This window comes from Anticarsia gemmatalis, chromosome 10 (genome assembly GCF_050436995.1).
Source record: "Anticarsia gemmatalis isolate Benzon Research Colony breed Stoneville strain chromosome 10, ilAntGemm2 primary, whole genome shotgun sequence".
Classification (NCBI taxonomy): domain Eukaryota; kingdom Metazoa; phylum Arthropoda; class Insecta; order Lepidoptera; family Erebidae; genus Anticarsia; species Anticarsia gemmatalis.
This window is the reverse complement of record NC_134754.1, coordinates 13,390,824-13,409,457: the sequence shown is the minus strand read 5'-3', so window position 1 is coordinate 13,409,457 and position 18,634 is coordinate 13,390,824. Positions and strand designations below refer to the sequence as shown.

Below are 18,634 nucleotides of genomic sequence, written 5' to 3'. Positions count from 1 at the left end.
GGAAATCGAACCCCCACATGTAGGCTTTAACTTTAACTGCTCCATACACATCCTAATACTGAAACCCGCATAATATTCTAATATAATAAAGGTACGTACTTCAGCTATACAAGCACTAAATCTGTGCACACAGCCGTCAAGGGCGGGTTTACGAGCCGCTGACTTATCACTCTATATATTTACTACCTATTTATTACACACGTCAAATATTTACTACCTATATGTAAGAGTGTGTTTCATAGAAGGGTTGAGTGTATGTTTTTCTAGGGTTTAGTACACAAGGATGATCAAAATCCGTTGAAGTTCGTACACGAGTCGCTTCGCTAACATTTGTCTCGTTATATGTAAGGCGGTAGTCGCTTAAAAACTAAAATTGAGTATCAGAGACCTACTAAGCCTTACGTAGCCTTGTGTACGAAGGGCCTTAGAAAGGCATTGGACTCCGGTCTACACTAACTGCAAACACTGTATTGAAAAATCTTGTGATTTCTTGAATTGTATTTATTTATACCATATGAGGATCCAAAATAAAATTTCACATAACAAATAAGTAAGAAAAACACAACAACAGAGAGCTTTGTACTAATTAAACCAGTTGGCTAAACTAGAATTTTGCAGCATTCCTTGAAGGAGTTTACACTTACGCACAGTTACCATGTCCAAGCAAATGCTTCCGGAACAAGAACAATACCACGACAAGGAACATTTCAATTAAATTATCCAGACTTACTCATCATCAAGATTTACCTCACTACATGTAAATGGCCTAGGATCTTGTTAAAAATATAAAACGATACTATGTTTCACCCAACAACAAGAGCTATCTGTTGTTATTAAGCAGTATAATTATAATGACAATGAACATTACGTGAATATTCCACTGATTATCACTCAAATAACAATACTATAAATTGTACCGGCTAATGGAACTTTTATTGTATTTACTTACTTCATAGTTACACAGACATGTTTTGTCTGTTCTTCTGTCTGTATGTTCATTATTCAAAAACTACTTTACCAATTTCTACGGAATTGAAATGTTGTGTTTTTACACTTATAAAATGACTACTAAGACTCAGACTTACTAAAAGCATTCCCTTATCTTTCTTTGTAACGTTAACAAATTATTATTATAGGAACTACGAAACGTTACACTATAGTTTAATAGTTTACTTCACAAGATACATACTTATTCCCTCAAAAACCGCTAACTGCAATCAAACCAAGTATTGTGTTATTCTTCAAGAAGTACCTATAAACAAAACCACTCTTAACTATAGTTAAAAATAGTAATCGTAGGTTTCATTCATCTAACTTTTATTTCTTATCTAGGTTAACTAGATCTGCCTTAACCAGATCAATTTTATGAACCTATTACATTCTCCATTCTTAGCTACCTTAACAATACAAATTCTGTTACTAAAATAAGGCTATTTTGATTTGGATAGAAGACTTTCCTTGAAGACTGTATTTTGTACAGTAGCAGTGTCAGTCGTTCAAATTGCCACTAGTGTGTAGTATTTGAAACACGAGTAACAAATCACGGCCCTGCGGAAGATCAGTCAGCTGCAACAGATTTATAGCACCGAGCTAACTTATACATAATACATTGTGTACGAACTGACTAAATGTTCCCTCAATCTAGCACTACACGATATTTTCTTGAAGTAGTTTGGGACAATGTCTGAGATTAAGAACAACTTTTCATAATTGTTATATTTTAACAAATTTTTACCTGGCCATTTATGTGGTTCCAAAATATAAAATGAGCATCGGTCAAAATATACCACTCATGATACTGGCTTAATTTCAAGAGCACACTTAATACATATTTGATAGTAGAGTTTGATAGTAAAGTCTAGAAAAAAATATCAAAAACTGTAGTAAATTTATTATGTTTCGAATACAGTTCAGATGCCTTCCAACACTCTGAAACATAAAAAAACCTAGGCAATACATTAATATCATTGCCAAACAACAACTTTTCGATCTAAATACATCCATTAAAGAATTTCCTTAGTACTTATTCTTAACTCCCAACACCGTTCTATAGAGAGTTCGTGTGAAACGTTCCGTCCCATTCTAGGTTCAATAAATATCTTAAAGTTTCCTTCAGAGGCCATATATAAGTGTAACGAGCTAAAGTGCCCGGAATATTGCATATAAGCCCTATATATAACGGCTTAACAACTGTAATAATAATTTGTGTCACTCGTTATGTAAACGGGTTTGAAAAACTTATTTAAGCGTATTTTAGATTTGGTTTAACTCTTGAAATATGTACGCGTTTATGGTTGTGGTACTAATAATCATTTTCGTAATTTTTCTTTATATCTGCAATTCCGATAATGAGTGTCTCTTTGATAACTAACAAGTGTACCAAATATAATGTAAGTTTTTCTTTAGCTCCATTTAATTTACGATTAACAATGTATGATGCAATAAGACTAACAGAGCATTTGATATAATTAATTGCATTCTAAAGTAGAAAAGTTGATAAAGTAAGTAATAGTAGATCATATATATGAAGATAAAAAAATCATACGACTGTAAGTAAATTGCTTTCGCCTTGTATCAGTAGCGGGGGTTGAAAGCGCGGGTTATCATCACCTGTTGAAAACAAACAGATAACGCAGTTTGATAAGCAGTATATAAGCGAGGAGGCTCCTCACAGCGCCACAGTCGAGCTCGAGCCTCACTGCCAACATGAAGCTGCTCATACTCGCGGCCGCGCTGGCGCTGGCCTCCGCCACCGTCCTCAAGGATGACACCTACAACTACGTCATCGGCAAGGAGAGCATGGGTAACTATCACGCACTTCCAAATACTATTCCTCCGACAAACCGAACCTAACTACATACTAACAATGAAATTGTTCTACGTTCCCAGTGACCATGGACATCAAAATGAAGGAGCTGTGCATCATGAAGCTCCTGAACCACATCCTGCAGCCCACCATGTACGAGGACATCAGGGAGATCGCGCGCGACTGGACCATCGAAGACAACATGGACAAGTACCTGGTGAGAACATACACATCTATACATGATACACATTCATAGTACACTCTTGTGACGCAGGTACTTCACAGTTCCACCAGGGTCTAAGCAGCACTGTTGCAATGTTCACAGAAAGTGGACGTGGTGAAGACCTTCATCGACACGTTCAAGCTGGGCATGTTGCCGCGCGGCGAGATCTTCGTGCACAGTGACCGGCTGCACATGGAGCAGGCCGTCAAGGTGTTCAGGATCCTGTACTTCGCCAAGGACTTTGACGTGTTCATCAGGACCTGCTGCTGGCTGCGCGAGCGCATCAACGGAGGCATGTTCGTGTACGCGCTCACCGCCGCCGTGTTCCACAGGACCGACTGCATGGGCATCATCCTGCCCGCGCCCTACGAGATCTACCCCTACTTCTTCGTCGACAGCCACGTCATCGAGAAGACGCACATGATGAAGATGACCAAGGCGGTCAACGACCCCGTGCTCATGAAGTACTACGGCATCAAGGTGACCGACAAGAACCTGGTGGTGATCGACTGGCGCAAGGGAGTGCGCACCGCGCTCACCGAGGACGACCGCATCTCGTACTTCACCGAGGACATCGACCTCAACACCTACATGTACTACCTGCACATGAGCTACCCCTACTGGATGACCGACGACGTCTACAACCTGAACAAGGAGCGCCGCGGCGAGGTGCTGGCCTACGCCAATCTGCAGCTGCTCGCCAGGCTGAGGCTGGAGCGCCTGGGCCGCGGCATGTGCGACATCAAGGCCATCGTGTGGGACAAGACCCTCAAGACCGGCTACTGGCCCAAGATCCGCCTGCACACCGGCTACGAGATGCCCGTGCGCGGCAACAACATGGTGCTCGTCACCAAGGACAACATCAAGGTCAAGAACATGCTGGACGACATCGAGAGGATGCTGCGCAACGGCATCTGGACCGGCAAGATCGAGCGCGTGAGTATAACTTGTAATATAGACGATGTGCACGATACCAAGTCTTAACAAGAGCAACATTACCAAGTAATTCATTTCGATTGCAGCGTGACGGTACCGTGATCAACCTGAGGAAGCCCGAGGACATAGAGGTGCTCGCGCGCATGGTGCTCGGCGGCATGGGACTGGTCGGAGACGACGCCAAGATGTTCCACATGATGCACTTGATGAGGAAGATGCTCGCCTACAACGTGTACAACAAGAACACGTAAGTAGTCTCGGAGCTGTCGGCTCTACGGGTTTCTGCTTCATTCAGGACTGTCGTGAACGAATGCTTTGTGTGTCGACAGATACACGTACGTGCCCACCGCCCTGGACATGTACACCACGTGCCTGCGCGACCCCGTCTTCTGGCGGCTGATGAAGCGCGTCACCGACATGTTCGTCATGTTCAAGAAGATGCTGCCCGTGTACACGCGCGACGAGCTCGACTTCCCCGGCGTCAAGGTGGACAAGATCACCACCGACAAGCTGGTCACCTTCATGGACGACTACGACATGGACATCACCAACGCCGTGTACCTCGACGACGTCGAGATGAAGAAGAAGCGCTCCGACTTCACGTTCGTGGCGCGCACCCGCCGCCTCAACCACCACCCCTTCAAGGTGACCGTGGACGTGACCTCCGACAAGACCGTCGACTGCGTGGTGCGCATCTTCATCGGCCCCAAGTACGACTGCATGGGCCGCCTGCTGATGGTGAACGACAAGCGCATGGACATGCTGGAGATCGACACGTTCCGCTACAAGCTGGAGACCGGCAAGAACACCATCGTGCGCGACTCGCTCGAGATGCACGGCGTCATCGAGCAGCGGCCCTGGACGCGCCACATCCTCGAGCGCAGCGTCGACGCCGGCGGCACCGTGTTCAAGAACCTCGACGTGGAGAGCTGGTGGTACAAGAGCCGCGTCGGCTTCCCGCACAGGCTGCTGCTTCCGCTCGGCCGCCTCGGCGGTCTGCCGCTGCAGATGTTCGTCATCGTGACCCCCATCCGCACCGGCCTGGTGCTGCCCACCGTCGACCTCACCACCATGAAGGAGCACAAGACGTGCCGCTGGAGCATCTGCTTCGACACGATGCCGCTCGGCTTCCCGTTCGACAGGAGGATCGAGGAGGCGCACTTCTTCACGCACAACATGAAGTTCCACGACATCATGGTGTACCGCAAGGACATGGACATGGCCAACATCAGCAAGGACGTGGACATGTCCGACATGGTGATGAGGCAGGACGACCTCACGTACCTGCACCGCGACAAGCTCGTGCGCTACTCCTACAAGGACCTCATGCTCATGGGCACCGACAACATGATGCGCATGTAGACACAACATGTATACGTACAAGATATAGCACCAACACACAATTTACAAAATAGAATTAAAATATAACAATCAATATAAATACTACTTTGTTTTAATTACCTCGAGTCTTACTTTAAATGCGATTTGAAATCTTCATGAAATCTTACAATTATTAGGGTACTAGTCGATTTTCATTTAAAGCTCATCTTTGTCTTGTTTAAAGATCAATGAAACAATAAACCTATTTATTCATATAAAATACTTGTTGCAAATACCACCACTAATCAGTGTAGGTTTAATGAGCTGCCAGTAACCGATATAAAGGACGCTTGGGTCCTAGATAATGAAACTATCCCATATTTTTTATTCGATACGTAACTTTTTATTTAACAATTACGGAAGCCGTTATTATACTACATTTAGAGTTCCTATTCCTAGTCCTGTTCCGACTAATATTATAAATGTGAATGTTTGTGAGAATGGATGAATGAATGTACATATAAATATTTGTTAATCTTTCACGCAAAACCTACTGGACGGTTTTTATTAAAATTTGGCACACTGATAGCTTATAAATTGGATTAACACATAAGATACTTTTTACCCCGGAAAATCTTTTCAAGGGCGAAGTTCAAGCGAGCAGGAAGTAGAGCCTTATAAGAAAAGTCACGGTACAACAAGATACAGGGCGATCCCTTTAATGTCTTATCTGTCGTTCAGTTTACATTAATATATATCAACCTAGACTTTCTTTCAAGTATGTTGGAGTCGGCTTCCAGTCTCAACGGATGCAGCCGGATACCAGTATTTTACATGAAGCGAAGTGTGTATCAGACCTCCACAACACAGTACATATTACTATGATCTTTAAACCTCAAACAGGTATTATATTGTTACTAAGAAGCGATTTCAAAGTTTTTTTACTACACAGAAATTCGGTTCGCCATTTTTTTTTCTTTAAAAAGACTATTCCCGCACTAAGAATTGCTCTTGTGTCGCGGGGACTTTTACAAACATACAAACAACGGACACAAAGCACAACCAGACCCGAAACAATTATTTGTGGATCGCACAAATAATTGCTCCGTGTGGTAATCGAACCCACGACCTCCCGTTGCAGTGGTATCGGCGTGGCGACCTAAACCACTGCGCCACGAAGGCAGTCATTAATCAGCCTAGCCGGGTGGACGAACGAATATGTGTAGATGAACCCGATCGGCACAAGCCGAGCAAGTGAGTCGAGTCGGTTTTGTTGTTCGATAAATTTTGCCGAACCGAATATGTGTGTAGCAAAGCCTTAAATAGTGAGAAACTCGAGTTTTTTGTACGTTTCGGTGCAAGTTGCCCTGGCCGTAGTAACCTGTCTGTTTCAGTGAAGACAGGGCACTAAGCCAAGATGGATAATGCATGATACCCTTGGCAATAAATGACAAAATGAGTGCTTATTAAATATTTTTTGTAAGAGATAAAACATATAATAGTCATTCTATTTCTTACCACTAGACTGACGGCAAAGGAATTCTTCACCTAGCATATTAATATTATTATTCTGCAAGTATGTTTTCTCGTTATTTTAATTGTCAAATAATCCAGCCACACGATATTACTGACTGTTACAGGTAAAATATTTCTTAGGAAAAGAAAACCTTAAGGTTTTTTTATTAGCATATTTACGATATAGATGACTTTTTATAGAAACTGGTCAGAGTAGGCCTTTGCCCAGCAGTGGGATAGTAAAGATAATAAAAAATACTATAATGATGTAAACATATATTTATTTTCCATGTTTCGTCACCTACGTCTTCACACAAAACAAATTGTTTTTAAGAAACATTATTAATTTTCTAGTTGCTACTGAGATTTTTTGGTTTTAAATCCCACACCAGATATATTGTTAGTGCTCCCAATATGTGAGTTTCTAACGTAACAACGTAATGCCTAAATATAACAAAAAAAAATGAAATTTAAAATAACCTACTGGGTGGATGACGTTTACACATTGACATGACAAACTGAACACTAATTCGTGTAGTTAAGCGAGCTTCACGATTATTTCAGTTAGTCATATGTTTCTGCCTTGGCTTAAAGACTATTATCTCAATTTCAGGGTCAATTTAAACGTGCCCTGCAAAGTACGAAGACGCTCAGCTATTTCACAAGCCAAAGATTGGTAATGTGCACTTTATCGGTACGTGAAATGGTCAACGCAAGCTCAAAAATATTCTAAACGACGTATTATGAATATGAATATATCGAAACTACCAATAATTCTTTCAATCGTCTTATGATGAATAGTCAACCTAGTGTCAAGTTGATCAAGCCGCCCAAAGGTCTTTGACATGGCTTAACGACTGTTATCTTATTGATAACAACCGGGACCAATTTTTACGTGCCCTCCGAAGCAAGGAGACGTTAATTTCAAATACAATTATAAAATATCAATGGACATTCTATAGATGGGTGACTATCTATAGAATGTCCGCGCTATGATAGCTAATCCCACTGATCGTTTACCGACCAATGAGCGCAAAAAACATACCTATCAATTCGTTACTATCACCACCAGGCTACGTGTCGTGGGTTCGATTACGTTTTTGCTTTGAGAAGGTGATAAGAAAAAAATACAAATCGCAAGTGTCAATATCAGATTTAAAATACAGATAGCCGGTCTAGACTTAAGCACATATATTACAAGTAACGATATATAATTGCCGTGACGTTCTTATATACATCGTAAAGTGTTTAATGTAGTACCCAGATACTCAGATCTTAATCCCAATGTGAAGAAAAATATCAAAACTGACTTTAAAGTCACTAACGGGTAACACAGTACAAGGACGCAAAACACTTAAATCGAAGATTTGAAAATGTACATGTTTCACTGTGCTTACAAACTATTTAACACGCCATTATTAACTGCAGAGTGTATTGTCAATGCTAAGCAAAGACCTCTTCCCTGAAGTTCATGCTCCCGCTTGCATTGGTTATGTCTGGCTAACCTTCCAGGAAAACATTCAGGTCATACCTGCAATTCCGTTTAGGCCTTGTCTGTAGCCGACGGCGGTCTTGCGGTAACCATTTTGTTACAGTATTTAACTCTGGGTGCATTCCGTGGCATACCTAATACTTAAAGATTAAAATATACTCATATATAATTTTGAATATTATAATATATAAAAAAGAAATTAAACACTCAACTATAACCTCTCTATTATTAAATTATTGTACAACGAATTTGTAAAAAAGAATTGGCTAACAGTCGCCGAAGTAGCCACAAACTTTTTGAAATATAACTATCAAAGTATAACAGGTAACACGCTTGTGTCGGTACTGTAAAATTGCATAAATGAACTGCATAAAATGTCTCCACTCTCGGGTCAAAACTTCGAGAGCGCGGGTTATCATCACCTGTTGAAAACAAACAGATAACGCAGTTTGATAAGCAGTATATAAGCGAGGAGGCTCCTCACAGCGCCACAGTCGAGCTCGAGCCTCACTGCCAACATGAAGCTGCTCATACTCGCGGCCGCGCTGGCGCTGGCCTCCGCCACCGTCCTCAAGGATGACACCTACAACTACGTCATCGGCAAGGAGAGCATGGGTAACTATCACGCACTTCCAAATACTATTCCTCCGACAAACCGAACCTAACTACATACTAACAATGAAATTGTTCTACGTTCCCAGTGACCATGGACATCAAAATGAAGGAGCTGTGCATCATGAAGCTCCTGAACCACATCCTGCAGCCCACCATGTACGAGGACATCAGGGAGATCGCGCGCGACTGGACCATCGAAGACAACATGGACAAGTACCTGGTGAGAACATACACATCTATACATGATACACATTCATAGTACACTCTTGTGACGCAGGTACTTCACAGTTCCACCAGGGTCTAAGCAGCACTGTTGCAATGTTCACAGAAAGTGGACGTGGTGAAGACCTTCATCGACACGTTCAAGCTGGGCATGTTGCCGCGCGGCGAGATCTTCGTGCACAGTGACCGGCTGCACATGGAGCAGGCCGTCAAGGTGTTCAGGATCCTGTACTTCGCCAAGGACTTCGACGTGTTCATCAGGACCTGCTGCTGGCTGCGCGAGCGCATCAACGGAGGCATGTTCGTGTACGCGCTCACCGCCGCCGTGTTCCACAGGACCGACTGCATGGGCATTATCCTGCCCGCGCCCTACGAGATCTACCCCTACTTCTTCGTCGACAGCCAAGTCATCGAGAAGACCCACGTGATGAAGATGACCAGGGCGGTCAACGACCCCGTGCTCATGAAGTACTACGGCATCAAGGTGACCGACAAGAACCTGGTGGTGATCGACTGGCGCAAGGGAGTGCGCACCGCGCTCACCGAGGACGATCGCATCTCGTACTTCACCGAGGACATCGACCTCAACACCTACATGTACTACCTGCACATGAGCTACCCCTACTGGATGACCGACGACGTCTACAACCTGAACAAGGAGCGCCGCGGCGAGGTGCTGGCCTACGCCAACCTGCAGCTGCTCGCCAGGCTGAGGCTGGAGCGCCTGGGCCGCGGCATGTGCGACATCAAGGCCATCGTGTGGGACAAGACCCTCAAGACCGGCTACTGGCCCAAGATCCGCCTGCACACCGGCTACGAGATGCCCGTGCGCGGCAACAACATGGTGCTCGTCACCAAGGACAACATCAAGGTCAAGAACATGCTGGACGACATCGAGAGGATGCTGCGCAACGGCATCTGGACCGGCAAGATCGAGCGCGTGAGTATACCTTGCAATATAGACGATGTGAACCATACCATATTTTAACCAGAGCAAGATTTCTAAGTAGTTCCTCTCGATTGCAGCGTGACGGTACCGTGATCAACCTGAGGAAGCCCGAGGACATAGAGGTGCTCGCGCGCATGGTGCTCGGCGGCATGGGACTGGTCGGAGACGACGCCAAGATGTTCCACATGATGCACTTGATGAGGAAGATGCTCGCCTACAACGTGTACAACAAGAACACGTAAGTAGTCTCGGAGCTGTCGGCTCTACGGGTTTCTGCTTCATTCAGGACTGTCGTGAACGATACTTTGTATGTCGACAGATACACATACGTGCCCACCGCTCTGGACATGTACACCACGTGCCTGCGCGACCCCGTCTTCTGGCGGCTGATGAAGCGCGTCACCGACATGTTCGTCATGTTCAAGAAGATGCTGCCCGTGTACACGCGCGACGAGCTCGACTTCCCCGGCGTCAAGGTGGACAAGATCACCACCGACAAGCTGGTCACCTTCATGGACGACTACGACATGGACATCACCAACGCCGTGTACCTCGACGACGTCGAGATGAAGAAGAAGCGCTCCGACTTCACGTTCGTGGCGCGCACCCGCCGCCTCAACCACCACCCTTTCAAGGTGACCGTGGACGTGACCTCCGACAAGACCGTCGACTGCGTGGTGCGCATCTTCATCGGCCCCAAGTACGACTGCATGGGCCGCCTGCTGATGGTGAACGACAAGCGCATGGACATGCTGGAGATCGACACGTTCCGCTACAAGCTGGAGACCGGCAAGAACACCATCGTGCGCGACTCGCTCGAGATGCACGGCGTCATCGAGCAGCGGCCCTGGACGCGCCACATCCTCGAGCGCAGCGTCGGCGCCGGCGGCACCGTGTTCAAGAACCTCGACGTGGAGAGCTGGTGGTACAAGAGCCGCGTCGGCTTCCCGCACAGGCTGCTGCTTCCGCTCGGCCGCCTCGGCGGTCTGCCGCTGCAGATGTTCGTCATCGTGACCCCCATCCGCACCGGCCTGGTGCTGCCCACCGTCGACCTCACCACCATGAAGGAGCACAAGACGTGCCGCTGGAGCATCTGCTTCGACACGATGCCGCTCGGCTTCCCGTTCGACAGGAGGATCGAGGAGGCGCACTTCTTCACGCACAACATGAAGTTCCACGACATCATGGTGTACCGCAAGGACATGGACATGGCCAACATCAGCAAGGACGTGGACATGTCCGACATGGTGATGAGGCAGGACGACCTCACGTACCTGCACCGCGACAAGCTCGTGCGCTACTCCTACAAGGACCTCATGCTCATGGGCACAGACAACATGATGCGCATGTAGACACAGACTCATGCCTTTGCTCTTACAACAAACTAATTTTTGAGCGTAGAATTAAATACAACACTCAGTACATGTAAACGATTCGTTTTATTTTACTAGCTACGAGACTTAACTCCTGCATAAAACATTTTCCATTATAATTTCAGCGTAAGTTTCGCTGTTAATGGAAAGCTCTGAAATCCCTAGTTCTTTTACAAAATACAGCACCAACACGAAATTTCAATTAACTTTTCTGCGAGACGCTGGCAACTAACAAGATTTTAGTAATGAAATAAAGATGTTTTTTAATAAAAGTTTTCGTCTAATTGCTGAGCATTACGTAAATATAACTCAGTAATAGTCCCGAAAACAAATCGGCGAGAGACTTGGCGAGTCCCGGGAAGTGCGCCCTAAATAAACAAACAAAGTTAGCGCAAACATTTAAAGTCCCTTTGATCCCCGCGACCCTTTGAGACGTCCTTTTCTTATTCCACATTTATGTGGGCGTGTGGGATAAATAAAACTAGCCGCGTTTGCCTCGCATCATGATTAATGTGAGAGTTTAATTAGAGCGGGTAACGTCGCCGGGTCCTAAAACGTTTGCCGCAGAGATACGAGCGCGTTTTGTCCGAGTTTAAAAAGTTTAACTTTCATTTTGCGATGATTTTCGTTTGAGTTACCTTTGTACGTTTGGAAGTTTAATAATCATGTCAGTCTCCGTCGACGTTACAACAAAAGCATGGTATTCACTCGCAAACAAAGTGAAAGTCTAATTAAATAATCTTTTTCGTAGAACGCCGTCTTTGGGAGCAAGTTGCGACAACTTAAGACCCTATTAGGAATGTCACAGGTATTGAAAGAAAATAATCAATTTGAAATGGAAGCAAAGCTTTTAATGCGATTAATATTCCAATCAAAGAGCCCAAGAGACTGGTGGTTTGCGAAAGTAGAAGTATTACTACAGGCTTACGAACTAAATTATTGATAGAAATTTGTGACTTTGTGAAGATACTTAAAATGTCTTTAGGCATAATGAAATACTCTGAAGATTTGCCAATGAACTACGGTTAAATGATCAGAAAGTGTGATTGCTAATAAAGAAAAAAGTTTCTTATTAGAATATTTTATACAAACCTCGTATTTAAAACGAAGGATTTAGTTAAATAGTAAAGTTTAAAGGATGTTTTTTTATGTTTTGGGGTGTTCCACAGCCGAGAATCACTAGTCATCTCTCGCAAGTCGTCACATAGTTGAGTTTAGTGACAAATAAATATGACATGAGATATGATGTTTCAGTACTTACTCAACGTAAACAATTTAACATACTTCACTCATAAGGTAACATACCTAACCTCATGCATGAACGAGCTCGAATACCTAAAACTCATGTTATTTGCATGCCTTCGACTCAACAATTCGCAAATAGTTCATGTTGGGTGAAAGTTCGCGGCTAATCGCGAGTGCGCGCCGTGTCTTACAGATTGAAAAATAGTGCAGGGAATAATGCACAGCGCGCACTGTCGACGTGCCGGCAACGGTATTTCGCAATTATATTCAGTTACAATCTCTGCGATCCTGTAAATTCAGGGCTGCCAAGGTAAAAAAATTGGTAAGTAAAATTTTGTTCCAAGAAGTTAGTGCTTGAAATTTTTGATTTTGTGTGCCTAAAAATATGTAGACCCCAAAATTTTTTACTGTCACTTACTTTATACATATAATTATTTGTCTTATAAAATATTTAATGCGTCTGAAAGTGTTCAGAAAGTATTTTTTGGCTTTTAATCCTTTATTTAAAAAACAATAATACGACTTTTTGTTCAAAAACTGTTGACAAAATTAACATAAATTGCTATTCATAAACTCTACTTTCCAAATTATGAACCACAGTCGACAGCCCTAGATAAATATATCAAGTACTTGAAATTCTTTGCTTCGGAAGCGAATACTTTGCTTCGAAGCGCTTCTCTTTTTGTCGATCGAAAGTAATTGGAATACCGCTCGATGTTTCATTCTGCGCAGTTTAAATGTTCACTAACTTTATTGAAGTCAGAACAGTTTTTCTGTACATTTTTGTAAAGGGGTGCAGTGATACAGAATAACAGAGGGTAGTATTAAAACTGAAATATTTTGTTGCAATATTCTTTGAGAGCTTTCATTGTGTCACATCGATATTGCAATCGAGATTTTATCGTAAATATTTTATCGAATGCCTGTTGCGTTTGCACTATCAAAAAGCGATATATTTATTAAAAATTGTTTGCATTTTTTTTACAATATTAAAGGTAAAAAATATATTGTTAAAAATATTTTTTAGGCTTTTTTCGGTTACTATTTTTATTCTCGGCTATGTAATATGTATGGTTTTGTTTTCCCGATAAAGTACTTTTGCCAAGTGACACATTTAATTATAAATTGTTTGAACTCTTTTTTTTTTAATTGAAATAAAAGTAATTTTTACATATGTGGTAACAGATAATTTTACTCGCCAAGCTTTCAAGCTTGTTGGCCAGAATACGCTCTTAACATATACATATATGAAACTAAAAATTAATACCTACCTACTTAACAAACATAATAAAGTATCTAAAATGTAATTATTTTAATACTATAATTATATCTATGACATAGCTTTTCTTTTATTTATTTAACGTTTCTAATCTAACGTTACGAACTAAGTTCCATATATCCTATGAATCCCATAAACGGCTCTTAACCGAGAGTTCTGAGGCCGACAAAGCCTTCCTAATGATATCTGCAACCTTATACCAATTACTGTCTCCCGTTATCCGTCAGATAATCACACGTAAGTCGACAACTGCTGTTTAATTACGTTCAGAGGAGAATTGATTGATTGTAGTGAATCTCGCGGCTTCTAATTAATTTTGAAGGCACGTGCTCACTTAATATGTATGAGAGATGTGAGGTTGTGGAAATGTCACCCTCTACGAAGATATTCGTACAGAGCACGCTTTGTGTTAGTGTGGGCTTTCGTTCGTTGCGAAATTAAACAGTTTTTTGTGGTTTAAGAATAATTGTGAAGATTTGTGCAGAAAACAATATCAATATTAATAGAAACGGAAAACAATATTAAGTATTTTCACTTCATTTAATTTAAATATAAAGTTGTTAACGTACGATTTAATGCTTGTTCATGAAAATAGTACTTCAATACAGCAAGAATATAAATGTATTTCACAAAATCTTCAAGTAATCACAGTACGTCCGTAACAGTACAAGAAAGTGTTCTAATCTGTATACAATTAAAGTATAACAATTTAAAATAAACTTAATTATAGTCTACTACTCACACTAGAATAGACTTTACATAACTAAACATAGAGCTTATTTCCTAGAAGTGTGACGTAAGACATAGTTCGGCGAAGTAATTCCCTAGTGATGGTATATTCAGTGATTTGTTAGCGTTTGAGGAGACACGTGTTTGTGACGAGTCCCAGACTGAAGCACGTTACTCGTTCATGTATAATATAAGCAACATTATAAGTTCCTTGTACCAGTAAAACCGGGTCACTTTTGAATACATGAAATGGCCATATTTAAGGTAAATTACACTATTAAGTCACCCGGAGGGCAATGGAGAGGGCTATGCTCGGAGTTTCCCTGCGAGATCGAATCAGAAATGAGGAGATCCGCAGGAGAACCAAAGTAACCGATATAGCCCTAAGAGTTGCGAACCTCAAGTGGCAGTGGGCAGGGCACATACTCGTAGCTCGCAGAACCGATGGCCGTTGGGGCAGAAAGGTTCTGGAGTGGCGACCACGAACCGGGAAACGTAGTGTTGGCAGGCCCCCCACAAGATGGACCGACGACCTGGTAAGGGTTGCCGGAGTCCGATGGATGAGGGCGGCCCAGGACCGGTCCTATTGGCGCTCGATGGGGGAGGCCTTTGTCCAGCAGTGGACGATTCCCGGCTGAGATGATGATGATGATGATGACACTATTTGAAATGCTACCATTTCCCAATATTTAGTAACAAGAACCGGAAAACCGAACTTATCGCTAGCTTTTTATGCGAGCTGTTCACGTATTTCTATAATCAAATTAACAAGTGCACAGGTACTAAAGTAACGAAAAGAGCTCATAGTAAATAGATAACTTAAGAAGAGAAAGGGAGCATTACTAAAGATGTTACAATTTATCGTTCTTTATGGATCTTCTTTTTAACCCAAGATAACTGACATAATAGTAATAGCAAAGTGATTGGTTTCGTGTAATCAGAACTTGAACATTCGCTCTAAAACTTGTATAGTTTAAGAAAGCATTGTTCTACAATCTCTTTTAATAAATAAATAAATAAAAGCTTACTTACTAACTAACACAAAAATAACGGAACTAACGCGAATACGCATTTTACATTAGGTTTGGTTCCATGTAAAATTATACCATAGGACACCAATGAAGAAAATGCCCTAACAATTTTGCCGTAATTAAAAGTTGATACAGAAAGACGTCTGTAAGATTAAGTAAATTCTACAGAAAAGTACGAGTTATTCTATCTACTCCCTCCAAAAATTGTTTACTATATTAAAACGTAAGTTCATAGTAAATATATTTTCTTAAAGTAGAAACAATATGATAGTTATAAACGTCCGTTTGCTGCATCTTGCGTCTGCACAATAAAAATAAATGCACACTCCAGCGAGTTTTTATAACCACTCACAGTTTTATTTTATACTATATATTTATCATTTTATGTTTGCGAATGAAAGATTTTTATAGTTAAAATGTAAGAGTAATATTAGCGTAGTTTGATATTATTCTATTGGTATGTTATAATAAGGAATAAGATATCAGGAAGTTTGGTTTTAACAGTTTTTAAACAAAAAGTATTGTATATATTAACATACGGGAGATTATTTGTTGTATTCTAAATTCTAACCCTCTTATTCATAAAAATATATGAAGTTATGAAAAACTTATAAAGTGTTTTGTTTCTTTGACTCCTTACCGAAATGAAAAAGAGAAAACATATTGTAGTAGTGTTTAAACTAAAATAGGTTTATAGTATCTTTATGAATAAGAGGGTAAATGTTGAGTATTATTAAGAACCTGAAAAATCTGGTGAATAATTATTCAAGTATGATCGTCTTATCAGTTAACAGAAATGCACAACAGCACATTCAGCGACGAAACGTTCTTTAAACAATCTTTAAGTTCATTGTCTGCCACACACATATACTTAACTTAACAATAAAACAAAGTTCTACTTTATAAAGAAACCAAAACGACTTTATATCACATTTAATTTATTACTTCCTCATATTTCAACCACAATTCTTTGAAATGCAAACGCAAACCGAAACAGTAGCAAAAATCACATTTACTTTGCAAAGTGACATCGCGATAGTTCTTGTTCACTTTCCGTCTCGCTCGCACGTTACGTGATGAAATATTCAACAGTTTTCTAGAACTACCCGACCAACTTCTACTTGCTTCTAGAACAGGATTTCTCAACCTTTTCTCTTGCGAATATCTAGCGCCACTTTATTATGATAAGCGATGATATGTGAGGCGCTCATAGCCAGTTGCGCTCACCGGTAACGATCTGTAGGTTAAACAACGCTTCGCGCGGTCATTCTATAGATGGGTGACCGCATAGTGGTATTTTAACTGGGCACTTCCGTGCTTCCGTTGACTATTAAGATAACAGTCGTTAAGCCACGTGAAAAGTCTTCGGTCGGCTTGAACAACTTTCGACTCTAGGTTAACTACTAACCATAGTACGATAAATCATTAGGCTCATACACTTTTATACGCAAAGAAGTTCTATGGATATATTTTGCTTACGTAATATTTTACCTATATTGCGATAGTTATAGCGCCGCGCGGTTTTGTTACATGTATCTATCAAACGCTTAACCGCGCGGCGTTACTTCTATATTGTCAGTAGACCCGACAGTTCCACGGACCCCAGGTTTAGAAACCCTGTTCTAGAACATTCGATTGAATTTCAAGTGCCAATCATCTACGATATGGCAAGTATAGTGAGACGTGTTACTTTGTTCAGCGTTTGAAGCTAGAAATTCAGCTGAAATGTGCCTAGAATGCTGAACTAGGTGGGAAGTGCACGTTCAAATCTATCGGGATTAAGTGGTTTCACGACTAGTGAATATCAATTGTTTTAGAAAGGCGATTCAGCAGGTTTTGGGAGCACGATCTCGATATTATTTTACTTCTGGATAAACTTATTTGGATGTTGACGTGAAAATTCGTTTTATTTTACTTGACCTTTCGGCACTAAGTCTTAATGTTTTTAAAGACAACTCCCGCACTAAGAATTGCTGTTGTGTCGCGACTTTTACTAACATATAAACAACGACCACAAAATAGACACAAATTGCATGTCTTAACGATGACAGAACTTCGTGTGCAAGGTGGACTTTAAGTTCTTAATTACGTCACGCGATATCTTAAAATATTTATTTCTGTGTTCTTATATCAACTTCTGAACATTATACGTAATACACAAACAATGGCAAACAAATTCTAATACAAAAAAAAAACGGTAGTACATTTGCAAAAGACTAATAAAATTATCCGTCTCCATAAACTACAAGCCACAATACTCTCAAGAATAATAACCACCCAGAAGCCTGCAATATCTTACAAACAAAATTAACTACAGTAGAGGAGAAAATTAGCAATATTCTTATTAAAAACGTAAGAAAAAGTGCACTGGTACCACAGAGTAGCCGAGACGATCCCACTGTGAGAGCCAGAGGCGCGGGGGTGCGATACATCTCGTCTTGCAAATAACAAATCTTTATAAAAACGAAGAATACAGCCTTTTAAATAACCCTTGTTATTTATTGTTAGTGGGTTCTTTTAATATTGTGGATATTTTTCTAGGCAGATTAAGGAGAGATGTATAACTAAGTTATTTATAAGATATATTATTGTAGGTAACCTGTTTTTATTATAAATGAATCTTCGTATCCAGGTTTTATCTGTGACTAGCTGACCCGCGCAACTTCGCTTGTGTCATTTAAGAGAATGAGTCAAAATTTTCCCCGTTTTTGTAACATTTTTCGTTGCTACTCCGCTCCTAATGACTGTAGCGTAATGTTATATAGCCTATAACCTTCCTCGATAACTGGGCTATCTAACACTGAAATAATTTTTAAAATCGGACCCGCAGTTCCTGAGATTAGCGCGTTCAAACAAACAAACAAACAAACAAACTCTTCAGCTTTATAATATTATTAGT

At 41.4% G+C, this 18,634-nt stretch overlaps 3 protein-coding genes across 12 annotated transcripts in view; 2 read left to right on the top strand and 1 right to left on the bottom strand.

Moving 5' to 3' along the window:
- Positions 1-18,634, bottom strand: part of Tomosyn (syntaxin-binding protein tomosyn) — a 311,830-nt gene that overhangs the window by 76,220 nt on the left and 216,976 nt on the right. The gene's annotated exons all lie outside the window — the stretch shown is intronic.
- On the top strand, positions 2,589-5,395 carry LOC142976192 (basic juvenile hormone-suppressible protein 1-like). The gene is made up of 5 exons (XM_076119450.1): positions 2,589-2,803; positions 2,890-3,023; positions 3,132-3,965; positions 4,052-4,212; positions 4,295-5,395. Exons 1-5 carry the CDS (start codon positions 2,707-2,709, stop codon positions 5,325-5,327), a joined length of 2,259 nt encoding a protein of 752 aa, XP_075975565.1. The 5' UTR covers positions 2,589-2,706; the 3' UTR covers positions 5,328-5,395.
- LOC142976188 (basic juvenile hormone-suppressible protein 1-like) lies at positions 8,245-11,520 on the top strand. Its single transcript, XM_076119445.1, has 5 exons — positions 8,245-8,907; positions 8,994-9,127; positions 9,236-10,069; positions 10,156-10,316; positions 10,398-11,520. The coding sequence occupies exons 1-5, from the start codon at positions 8,811-8,813 to the stop codon at positions 11,428-11,430; spliced, it is 2,259 nt and encodes a 752-aa protein (XP_075975560.1). The 5' UTR covers positions 8,245-8,810; the 3' UTR covers positions 11,431-11,520.